Below are 12,219 nucleotides of genomic sequence, written 5' to 3' on the forward strand. Positions count from 1 at the left end.
AATTGCATCCCTTCACTTCATCCATGTTTGAGGATTTTCTCAAGTATGATTTTGGGGAGTAGGTGACCAGCATGAACTGCTAAAACACAATGGCTCTACATTCTTCATGAGTAATTTCTTGTTTACCCAAATGCTTTAGATCATTCAATTCTGAATTACACAGAAAGTCCAAGGAGAAAATGTTTTTCACTACTTGTTGCAAGTATTTGCAGCTAGAGAATGGAACAGATACAACAAAGCTGGAGCCAACTGGAAGAAAGCTGGAATGTGAACTCAGACAGCTCAAACAAGGCAATTTTCAAAATTTAAAATAAAGCATTTAATTTCACTGTATAAAATGAAAAATGGTCCATGACATGTTTGACTAATAATCTCAAATGCAAAGCTTTGCAACAGAGCAGTAGTGGCATCTAGAATGTGACTCTGAGGCTCGCTGTCCTGTTCTACAAGTCAAGGAATTTGGACCAGATGACCTCCAAGGTCACTTACAGGTTTATCATTCTGTGCTTCTATGATTTTGTATACTTGGGCTTCTTATAAAAATATATTTTTTAAATTTTCTACATAAGCACATTTAAAATTGACAAAACTAATACAGAAATTCTTAGGGGGAAAACAGATTGGATTTTTTACCACCCTCTTTTTACCACTACCAACATCTAAATGGTAGAAGCAGTCTCCTTTGGATTCTGACTGTATGTTCCAAAGTAATCTCCATTTATTCTTCTCCTTTCTTTTGCAACCAGCTTGGTAGACTTTAGCTAAATTAACAGACTGTGATTTATAAAAATATTACATGCAGCTCTAGCCCTCTAGAAAATCAATCCTATTTCCTCTCCCATTCTCAGGTGGAAACATTTTCCGGGCACAACCATCCACACCTTTAAAAGTGATAGGTCTTACTGGGGAGACTTCCCATACTCATCCCCTCCCCAAAAAAACCACCTCAGTGATATTGTCTGGGGCAAAGTCATCACTTATCAAGGTTCAAAGAATCAGACTGATTCCATCTCCAAATTCCAAAACAAAAACTTCAAAAGAATTGTCAGTGATTGAGTAGTAATGAAATTAATATTCTAAAGCGGGAAAAAGGGTGGTAATGTTTTGACTATTTATATCATGATCATATTCATTGGAATGAAATCTAGCTTTAGTACTGTATAGCTAAATAAACCAGGTATGACCTAAGAAAACTCAGTAAATCTGCAGAGCCTTATTTTGTTACAGGATTTAACTAATTTGGTTATAGTTTTTCATGATTTTTCGGAGTCTAAAATAGTTTGTTTCTAAGGTCTGCTAGTTTGATAATCCCTGTCATAAATGTAATGCAGCTGCCTCTAACACCTCCAAGAACATTCAGAAAATGCTCTCCCTGCTCCAGTTAAGAAACCACCATGGGAGTTCCCAGAATAGAAAACATCAGACCAAGGTATTTAGCACTAGGTTGACCGAACTTGGCTCAGACCTGGGCTACAAAAGCAAGTCCTCTAAATATGGTTTTGTACTGTGCTGAGGTGCCTTCAAGTAATTTTTTTAAAGGAAACTTACAAAATAACTTTATTAGAACTGTGCTCATTATAAGAACCATTAAATGATCTTTACACAGCAAAATTTAAATATCTCTACTTAGCAGTGAAAGTCAAGATCACCTTTTCAAATCTCATTCTCTGCTGAATCACAATAGGGAACACTGAGGGAAAGCAGTCTGTCTCCTGGTACTGATTCAGGAGGTAAACCCCGAGGTACACATCTTGCTTGTCTGGAAGGAACACCCCTGGGCAAGAAATCTTAAAAACAAGGTTGAGAGAGAGAGAGCGAGAGGTTTGTTTTGTTTTGTAAATTGGGCTCTATTTTCCCTAACCAATAGACAAAGTCAAATTTCCCCCGGTACCGCACCCCCTCACCTGTACCTCCCCAAACACCCTCCCTTCTTCTCCTCTTCCACAAATTGGAAATCCAATTTCATCCCACATCTCCGCCAGGTGTCACAATCGCCCTCTCGCGGTTTCCTCTCCCCGCCCCTTCAGGATGGCAGTGCGGAAGCGGAAGAGGCTGCAGGACCGGGGAGCCTGTTTTTAAGCCGACCGGGTCCTGGGGTCCGGGCCGCCCGCCGCAATGCCGAGCCCCCGGAGGAACGTCGAGGGACGCCCCCTGGGAACCTCCGCTTCAAGCAGCAGCAGCAGCCCCGGCAGCCCAGCCCATGGCGGCGGCGGCGGCAGCAGGTTTGAGTTCCAGTCCCTGCTCAGCAGCCGCGCGCCGGTCGCGGACCCCACCTGCGCCCGGCTCCGCGCGTCTGAGAGCCCCGTGCACCGCCGCGGCTCCTTCCCCCTGACGGGAGCGGGCCCCTCGCAGGCGCCCCCGCCCCCGCTGCCCGAGGAGGATCGTATGGACCTGAACCCGTCCTTCTTGGGCATCGCCCTGCGCTCCCTGCTGGCCATCGACCTGTGGCTGTCCAAGAAGCTGGGGGTGTGCGCGGGGGAGAGTTCGTCCTGGGGCAGCGTGCGGCCACTTATGAAGCTGCTGGAGATCTCAGGACACGGCATCCCCTGGCTGCTGGGCACCCTCTACTGCCTGTCCAGGAGCGACAGCTGGGCCGGGCGCGAGGTGCTGATGAACCTACTCTTCGCCCTGCTGTTGGACCTGCTGCTGGTGGCCCTGCTCAAGGGGCTGGTCCGCAGGCGCCGCCCGGCACACAATCAGATGGACATGTTTGTCACCCTCTCGGTGGACAAGTACTCCTTCCCCTCAGGCCATGCCACCAGGGCCGCCCTGGTGTCGCGGTTTATCTTGAACCACCTGGTGCTGGCTATTCCACTAAGGGTGCTGGTGGTCCTGTGGGCCTTCATCTTGGGCCTCTCCAGGGTCATGCTGGGGCGGCACAATGTCACCGACGTGGCATTTGGCTTTTTTCAGGGCTACATGCAGTACAGCATCGTGGACTATTGCTGGCTTTCACCGCACAATGCTCCAGTCCTCTTTGTACTGTGGAACCAACAATAACACCGTCTCATTCGTTATGGCACCAGGAGATCTGAAGGTGTCCACGTGCGCTCATGCCAACACAAACCAGCAGCCATCACGCTTGTCCCTCTTAGGACATTTCAGGCTTCCTTTGGGATTTCAGGGGTCCTGCCATCTTGATGGGTTGCTAGGCTGGAGTACATACTGGCCATTACTGATCACAGCCATATTACAGAAAGCAAAAATCCCTCTATTACATATTTACTCAACAACTGTTTATATCTCCAGGACAACTGCAAAGAAATCAAGCTGGGGTGATTATAATGTTGCTGTTTTTTTAAAAGTTGAAATCAGTAAAATTGTATTTTGTAGTAATCCTGTAAGTCAACATATCACTTGTAAATTGAACTTTGAAAAAGAAGCATAATCTTCATTCTGTAAATATACATGCAGATAAGCCACGTACTAATCCTAGTTCTTTTCCTAAGGTAGACTTTAAACAGTTATTTAAGAGTCTAAGACATAGGTTTTTCTAATTTGCCCTAATGATCTGTTGCCACAGCTGGGGAAATTTCCTCTTGTTCCTGATTTTCTTGGTAAGCTTTTTTAGTTTATTGTCTCTTCCATCTTTGCAGACTGGGTAGTGAGAAGAGAGGTTGTAGTTCATGTCTTTCTCTCCTTTCCTACTACCTCCTCAAAAGATCTTTAAATTTACATTTATTTCCTACTACTCTCTAATATTGTCTTTTAGCATTCAGAGAACAAACCAAGAACTTAAAGAAGAAACATTTAAAGATGGGCATATCCATAATCCGCATAGAAAAGATTGGACTACACGGCCTCATGCTTAATTATGTTGAGAACCAACAGCATGGCATGAGAGAAGGCAGAAAAGTTAAGCTGCTGAGGAGGTCAGAGGAAGTGAGAGTTTGGGGGAGGCCAACCACATAATATGTCAATGGACCAGGATAGCGAGAGATAGGTCCCTGCTGCCCATCATCTCTACTGAATAAAGAAAAATGTTCCTCTACTGAGGTAATAAAATGGGAAAATAATGTGTAAGCTTTTTCATATGTACCACAAGGATGACCTTGTATATTAGTTTTTCTTACGGAATTCTGTTTCCCTGTTTACAGCACACTTTATTTAGATAACAGTAATTAATTTGAAATTCATCAGTGGAGTCTGCTGCTATACCAGGCACAAGGTATAACTAACTCCTAAATTTCCGTTTATAATGACCTTTACATTTAAAACATTTTATCCACGGTGCCTCCCCAAATCACTAGACCAAAGACCACCAAATGCAGGAAAGTCCGAAAAGGTATATGCTTTAAATGCTGCTCTACCTGAAAATACGAACCTTTAAATTACCTATAGAATTGGTGTCTTCAAAGGTCTTAATGACCAATTATTTTGACATTTATAAATAGAAAGGATTATGGCGTTTGATCTGTCATATAGAGGTACACGTAGGAATCTGGAGAATGGCTATGCAGATTGGGTGGAAACATGAACTCTGAGTGTGAGAGGCACAATGAAAGAAGAACAGCTACACTTCAAAATAAAATAAAACCATTTGCTTTCCCACAACATCCTGAACACAGACTACCTCTCACTTGCTGAATCAGAAACTGTGAAGCTGTAAGTGGTTTGCTTTATTGTTTAATCTTAGAAAGATCCCTCATTTTAACTGCAGTAATATTCAGGCCAGATATTTGGAAGCATGATATTTCCTCTTGCAGTGTCCACAAGTCTGAATATTGGCTCAAAATTAGGCTTACCTTCTGGTTCCTGGTTATACTTCGGGAATTCCCTGTCTTAGTTGCTGGGGCCTGAGTTGGCTGGCTTTTAAAGCACAGATCAATTCACCCTGTTTTTGGAGCATCCTAAGTACTGTAAAGTAGAAAACTGATTTCACTGTTAATTGTGTACTGAGGAATGCCTTTTAGAAATCAAAATAAAATTAACCAATAGTGTTGAAAGAAGTGAGATGGAAACTTGTTTAATTCTTGCCTTGATGAGGAAGAAGACTGATTTTATTACTCAACTTCTCAAGAATTCCTTCACCTTACTGCACAACTTGGAGAGCTCGCAATTGATATAGCCTAGTTCTATTTGCTGTCAAAGTGGGACAAATCCAGTAAGTTCTCTTTATTTCATAGCTGCATGTATGATAAAACCACACCATTTGTCACTTGTATGGAGGCTAACCAGATTTTCCATAGCCATAACCTGTTGGGATTTGTGCTTATAATCATGGCCAGGAGAAAAGCCCCTATAGCTTGGAGGCGAAGCTCCATGGCAGTCTGTCACTAACAACAATGGAAGGATTGGAAAATGGAAACTGAGCTAAGAGGAATGACTGACCCCAAACAGGCAATGAGTCACTGCCACAGCATCTCACTTAAGGAGGATTCAGAGTATAATTATAAAACAGTTGTTGATCGATTGATTTCCCTTTTGGAATTAGCAAGCCAGAGCCATTTCTAGGAGAAATAGCTTAGATAATATTTGACTGGTTCATAGAGGTGGAAAATTATTAGAAAGTGATATGACTTTTTGAAATTAAATTCTTCCCTGGTTATTTAAGGGAGAGTTTTTAAAAAAAAAAAAAAAAAAGTCTTCCAAATCTTTATCCTGGAAAAGGAAATAAAATCCTTCTCGACTTAATGCAGGATTATTTTAAAAGAACAGAAAAATTCAGGATAAAGCTAAGAAACAAGTTGGCTTTGGGGGTAAAAGCAGTGGGAAGAGGTTGGGCTGAAGTAAAAGGAAGTCCGGGAAGACCAGTGTAGAAAATCTTAGGGACGGTAGGATTTGTTCCAAAAGATAATGATGTATGTGTGCTGAGGTGGGGAGGGGGTGGTGGAAATGACCCGGGACCATTTAAGAACCCTGGGGAGTCTGATTTGGGGCAAGGAGTGGGGAAGTTCGTAGGTCTCTTACCGCCCGGATCTGCAGCTCCACCACCACCTCCAGAGGCATGGTTCCCTGCGTGGGTGAAAGGACCCTGTAATGAAAAAAAAATCCTTTCGTGCTGAGCCTTGAACCGATTTTCCTTAGTATAGCTCAATCCCTGGAGCAAATGACTCCAGTAGCTTCCCGAGCCCCTCACCCCCTCCTACCCCCATCTGTCCTCCCCTGCCCAGGTCCCTCCCACCCGGACGGGTCTCACACAACTGGAGCTGGAGCTAAGGCTTCCAGAAGGCGGTAGCGTCGCGTTGCCATGGACACTCAAATGCTCAACCTTCCACCCTAGAATGCGAGCGAGGTCCCGGGTGCAGACGTGCGCGCCCCCAGTGCCCCACTAGGAACACTCAGTCCCGACTTCTGCTTCCCAGGCTGTACGTTAGTGGGTGAGAATGACCCAGTACTGAGGTGGTAGCCGGATCGCGAGATGCTAAGAGCCCTAGTTTCCTTTCCACCAACTCTTTCCATCACCTCTTTATGGTGCCAATCACTGTTAAAATGTTTACAGTGTCCATTCTAAAAGTGGAATGTGATCATAGTCCCATTATAATTTAAGTGCGACCCATTTTTAGTAGTTATAGGACCCCTCCCCCCAAGCCCTGGGAATTTCTGTAACATTCCAATTAATATAATAGCCTGTCCCTAAAGGTACTCTCTTGCTTATAAAGTGTTATGTTCTCATGTTTGGTTTGGAAAACATAGCCACTGTCAACAAAAATTAAACATGTGTTAATTAGAAATACATAAATAATTCTGAAAGAGACTTAAAAGATATCCAGTTTTAGCCAAAATAGAAATATATTTGTCAGTCTCTCTTTTCTGGGGTTTAGTTAACCTAAGGCAAGCACTGAATTACATTATCTCCCAATGAGTAGTTACTGTAGTTGCTAAAGCCAGAGTTACACTGCAAAAACCCTCAGAGCTGGTAGGCAGAGCAAGAGTTCTTAACCCGTAGAGAAAAATTGATTTTTTTCCCCAATCACTATATTTAACAGATAAAAAGGAAGGAAGGGAGGAAGTAGTGGATACTTCTAGCCAATCGGAAAAATCTGGTAGTGCCAATGCTGTCTCTCAAAAAAAATTTTATTGTGATGAGTCATTTATTACTAATACAGTAGTACCTCAGTTTTCGAACGTCTCCGTTGATGAACATTTCAGTTTACGAACATCGTAAATTTTATGGATCTATGGTATCATTAGATAGTAAAATTCATGCTAAATTTGCAGTTTTAGGAGTTGATTTTAAAGGTCTGGAACGGATTAAAGCATTTTGCATTACCTTCTATGGGGAAACTGCGCCTTGGTTTTCGAACATTTCAGAACTCGAATGGTCTTCCAGAACGGATTACATTTAAACACCTAGATAGCACTGCATTTTGCATTGGATTTATGCAATTGCAAAATGCAAGTGCAGAAAGATGTGAGAATGAGGTATTTATTTAGGTAACTGGAGTTCCTTTCCATGGAAGGGAAAAACTCAGTGTGAGGAAGGAGGGTATATTGTGTCCTTACACAATCCTTGTGTACCAAGAGGTACACAGGTGGGTGGCTTGGCTCCCTACTGTATCCAGAGCACTGATTTGTCAGCTCACAACAGCATGCTGGCACCCAGACTCGTACACTGATATATGGGGAAAGGACTCATGTTGACCTTCACAAGTAACTCACCAACACCAAGGCTAAGATATCAAGGAGAGTGACAACCAAAACAGACTAAAAAAATAAGTGATCAGAGACATAATGGAAGGGAAGAATTGATTTATATTAAGAAGCTGCAAAGTGCTAGGCATACTGCATATGCTAATTCATTTCATGCCCACAATAACCTCTCTGAAGGAGATGCTATTATCCCTATTTTACAGATGCAGATTCTGAGGCCACAAAGCCTTTGGCCCATGGCCACACAGCTAAAGGGAAGCAGCCACACTTGAATCCCGGTGTACCTTGCCATATCACTGCACCTGCAACACAGACATCCTAGAGACAATGTCAAATCCCATGCTCTCCCTAGCCTTAACTGGACTCTCCTTGCCTAACTGAACTCTCCTGGATATAATGGACTCTCCTTGTTTGGCACCTAGAGCACAGCCCTCTTCTGGTTTCCCTCCAATTCTTTAGACATTCTTTCTTTGTCTCTATTCAACCTCTTCTACCTGTCTAAGCAATGTTTCTTGGTCCTTGCCTTTCCTCACTCTATACCCTTTACCTAAGTTGTCACCCGCTGCATGTGCCCATTAGCACAGGTACACTGATTTACATATCCCACCTATGGCCACTCTCTCTGACAAGGTGAAATCTCACTATTATACATAAGATATAAATATAAATTAACTAAAACTAAATAAAATTTAAAATTCAGTTCCGCACTCACACTAGTCACATTGAACGTGCCCAATAGCCACATGTGGCTAGTGGCTACTGTACTGGGTAGTGCAAGTAGAATATTTCCATCATCACAGAAACTTCTGTTGAGCAGTGTTGCTATAGGGCTAACTTCACTTAAAGGAAATATGGAGGATAGAAAAACATATTAGTGACACCACAAAGAAGCAAACAGACATATCTAGAACGTAGGACATTCTATAGGACAACTGACCCAATTAGTCTGCAACAAGTCAATGACATTGAAAAGCAAAGGAAGGGGGAAGGGGAAACACTCTAGATGAAAAGATACTTAAGAGACCCGACCACCAAATGTAATATGTGGACTTTGTTGGAACCCTGACTCAAAGAAACCAACTTAAATAGAATATTTGAGACTACGAGGAAAATTTGATTATGGTTTGAATATTAGATAATACCAAGCAAGTAATTTTGATAGGTATGACCATATCCTTGTGTTTATGTAAGGCAAATACCAATATTGTTTAGAAATACACATTAAGGTATATAGTAGAAATGATCTAACATCTAAGATTTTGTTTTCAAACACTCCAGAAAATGAATAAAAGGAATGGATAAAGCAAATGTAGCAAAATCTTGATAATTGTTGATCTCGGTGATGGATATATGGGGTTTACTATAATTCTATATGTTTGTGTGTTTAAAAATATTCATAATAACAACTTAAAAATCTTTAACACATACTTAAGTCATAAGAGTAATCATATCTTTATGGGGACCTTCTTCTGTCCTATAATAGCCCATCAAGAGGATTCCTGGTGGCATCACTATGAAATTCCCCTCAATAGAAGTCTTACATACATTTAAAGAGAAACATATGGTGGATCTATTCACCTGAAATGCAGATAACGTAAGAAAATTATTATGGTACATAATACTTTATAAGTAACTCAGAGGGAACCCCACTTAAGGAAAAAAGAAGCACTCCATTATAAGAATAGTGGTCTCTCTGCATGAATGTCCAAATAGGAGGTGGCAATTTGAGTAGTGTTTCTTTAAGTATATATACTTCTCGAGAATTTTCCCCAAGTAGCAGGAATGCTTCCAAGGAAGGAATTAAATTGCTACTGAACAGCTTTTAACAATCTTTAAGTCATTTGGGATCTGGGCCCACACATGGAATGTATTTTACAAATTTTATTAGAGTTCATGAGTCAAACTCATATGTTACTCTTTGGCTTCTGCTTTGACTCGCTGAGATTTGCAGGCTCCATATTTACTTAATACCACACAAACCCTTCCACAAGGGCTGCCCTTGGGCATTCTGGACTATATAGTCCATATATTTCCATTTTAAGGTAATTTTTATTCAGGAAAAACTAATTTGCTCCTTTAAGTTTCAGCTGGTTAGTTCTATGTCCATGGGAGTACTAGGCTAATTATGACCCAAAGCAATTTCCAAGGAATTATATTTATGCAATATAAGAAAGTAGAAAATAGTATGATTTAGTTCCAAGCCTTGTAAAAAGTGTTCACTGTGCCTGGGCACAGGATTTAGCAATAGCTAAAGTCAGCAATAGCTAAGATGATGCTACTTCTGATGTTATTAATATCCACCCTTTCTTCTCATACCAAAATATACCTATTTCCATCCTGGTTTTACCCTCTTCTGTCTGTATTTAATCCCACACCTTTCCTTTTATCCTGGTTTCCATGCATTAGTTCTCTATTTATCTATTCGGCATGTATTTATTGAGTACCTACTATGTGCAAGGTTCTAGACAATGGAGGTATACAAGGGTGAACAAGAAACAATCTATGCTCTTGTAGACCTTACATTCTAGTACAGGAAGAAATACAATAAATAAGTGAACATAAATAATAATAGTATGGCAAATGCTAGGAAGGAAATATCCAGGGGGTGAGATAGGTTACAGGTTGGAGAAGGAATAAGAACCTAATCTAGACCCAATGGGCAGGTCAGCCTCTCTAGCGGTATAACATTTGATCTAAGATCTAAAAAGAAAAGCATGACCACTAGCACGACTTTTAAAAGAACTAAGAGAAAAGAGAGCCAGACAAAGGGAGCAACGAATGTAAAGGGCCATGGGTCAGGAAAGAAACTGGTATGTTTGAGGAACTGAAAGGAGGCCAATGAGCTTACTAAGAGAGACCTGGGAAGGCAGTAGAGGAGGTTGACATGACACCCAAGAGTTAGGCTGGCACTAGGTATCACAAGAACTTAAGCAGTTATAGCAGACGATGTGATTTGAGTACCAAATACCACAATAAGGCCTTCTTCCTTGCTAATGGAACCCCAGTTTTGCTTGGATGGCAATGCATCTAGATCCAGGGAATGAATCATAATTATCTAAGCCTGTTCTGGCTAATGATATATATGGTAATATCACTGGAAGTTTCTGAGAAATATTTTAAAGTAATTTAAAGTAACTTGTATCTAAAGTTTAATGTAATAGACGTCACTAAATAAAAGCTACTAGTGAATAAAGCTACTAGTTTTGCCTCCTCTCCTTTGTGCTTTAGCTGCTGTCCTCTTTTCTTCTGTGGCTTTCACTCATAAACTCAAAAGGTTTAGGCACAGTGCTTTTCAACTTTTATTTGTAATCAATTATTAAGGTGTAACATATATTTATTGGAAAATATTCAAACAGCATAATACAGGAAAGGTAAGAATGGAAAGTAAAGATGCTCAGAAACTTTTCTCATAGCCTTACCCACCAGGGGTAACCACTAACATTTCTTGTCTACTCTCCAGGAGGTTTCTATATACATGTGCATACACGTGTACACACACACACACTTGTTTTTACACAAATTGGATCATTCTTTCTCCATAAATATGCACACACACAAAATTAATTTTGCAACTTTTTTTTTAACTCAACACATTTTGGAGATATTTCTATATCAGCACATTTATATCTATTTTACTCTTTTTAAAGACTGATTAACATCCCACTGAATTAATAAACCATAATTTATTTAAGTTCCTCTATGGACGGGCAATTAGTTTCATTTTTTTTGTTGGTTTTTTGCCACAAAAAAAATGCTGCAGTAAACATCTTTGTTGACAAATCATTGCATAATGGTGCAAAAATAACTGCTGGATAATTTCCTGGTGGTGAAACTGCTGAATCAAAGCACCTAATTCTCTGATACTCCAAGTGCCCCTCCCAAAAAGTTACACAAACGACATTTTCTCTAACAGCATTTCCTACATTTTGTCAACACTCAGTATTGAATAACTTCAAAAGTCTGCCAATCTTATAAGACTGAAAAAATGGCGTCTTGTTTTTAGGACTCTTTGAAGACAGCAATACCTGATTGTTAAACGCGCACGTTTTGAAGTCAGACTCCCTTGGCTAATCATAGTTCTTCCCCTTAGTACGTGTGACCTTGGCATGTTGGGTCTATTTCTTCTTCTACAAAGGGGGACAGAGAACAAATATTTAGGATTAAACGAGATATGTAGAACTACAGGAAGCCCTCCCTGTACGTTCGCTATTGGTACTCGTCTTAATTTTTTGAACTGGTGCTTGGTCCAAGTCTTCATCTTTGGCGTCCTCCTCTTAGCCAAGTTCTGTAGTATTCTTGTTGCTTGTAACTCGAAATGACAGGGAAATTGGCTTTGCTTTTCAGAATTCTCCCTTCTTCTCTCCCAACCCCGCTTCAGAAATACTGGCTTACAGTATCAATGCACAGCAATGAGTTGCAGTTTTTAAACAAGTGGCCAACACTTGGTCCGAGCACCACCCGGTATCCAGGACCCATTATTTACAGCGTAGGGAACACTAGACAACAAGTATTTAACACTGCACGATCCGTAGTGCGATTAGGGTAAGTCAGCAGCGTTAAAAGCCTTCAGAGAACGGAGTTTTAAAAGACTTCCAAACCCACCCGCTACTAGGAGGCCCCGGGACA

General features: G+C 41.1%; 2 protein-coding genes across 9 annotated transcripts in view; one reads left to right on the forward strand and one right to left on the reverse strand.

The window, feature by feature from the left end:
- The window catches only part of SPATA6L (spermatogenesis associated 6 like), a 59,511-nt gene that overhangs the window by 47,184 nt on the left and 108 nt on the right, over positions 1-12,219 (reverse strand). Inside the window, exons 2-4 of one of the 8 annotated variants that reach the window (XM_074330470.2) lie at positions 11,619-11,720; positions 5,911-5,974; positions 1,650-1,787 (exon numbers count right to left, since the gene is read on the reverse strand). In XM_074330470.2, the coding sequence (XP_074186571.1) occupies positions 1,650-1,787; positions 5,911-5,974; positions 11,619-11,701 (285 nt within the window). In that variant the 5' untranslated portion in view covers positions 11,702-11,720. Of the gene's footprint in view, positions 1-1,649; positions 1,788-1,904; positions 2,035-5,910; positions 6,103-6,141; positions 6,455-11,618; positions 12,210-12,219 lie in introns of those variants that run through there. The other 7 variants (XM_019729835.3, XM_019729847.3, XM_074330471.2 and 4 more) reach the window with 7 other exon arrangements.
- Positions 2,116-4,949, forward strand: PLPP6 (phospholipid phosphatase 6). The gene has a single exon (XM_019729875.3). It carries the CDS (start codon positions 2,116-2,118, stop codon positions 2,998-3,000), a length of 885 nt encoding a protein of 294 aa, XP_019585434.1. The 3' UTR covers positions 3,001-4,949.

This window comes from Rhinolophus sinicus, chromosome 16, assembly GCF_057876585.1.
Source record: "Rhinolophus sinicus isolate RSI-liver-muscle chromosome 16, RSI-T2T, whole genome shotgun sequence".
NCBI classification, from domain to species: domain Eukaryota; kingdom Metazoa; phylum Chordata; class Mammalia; order Chiroptera; family Rhinolophidae; genus Rhinolophus; species Rhinolophus sinicus.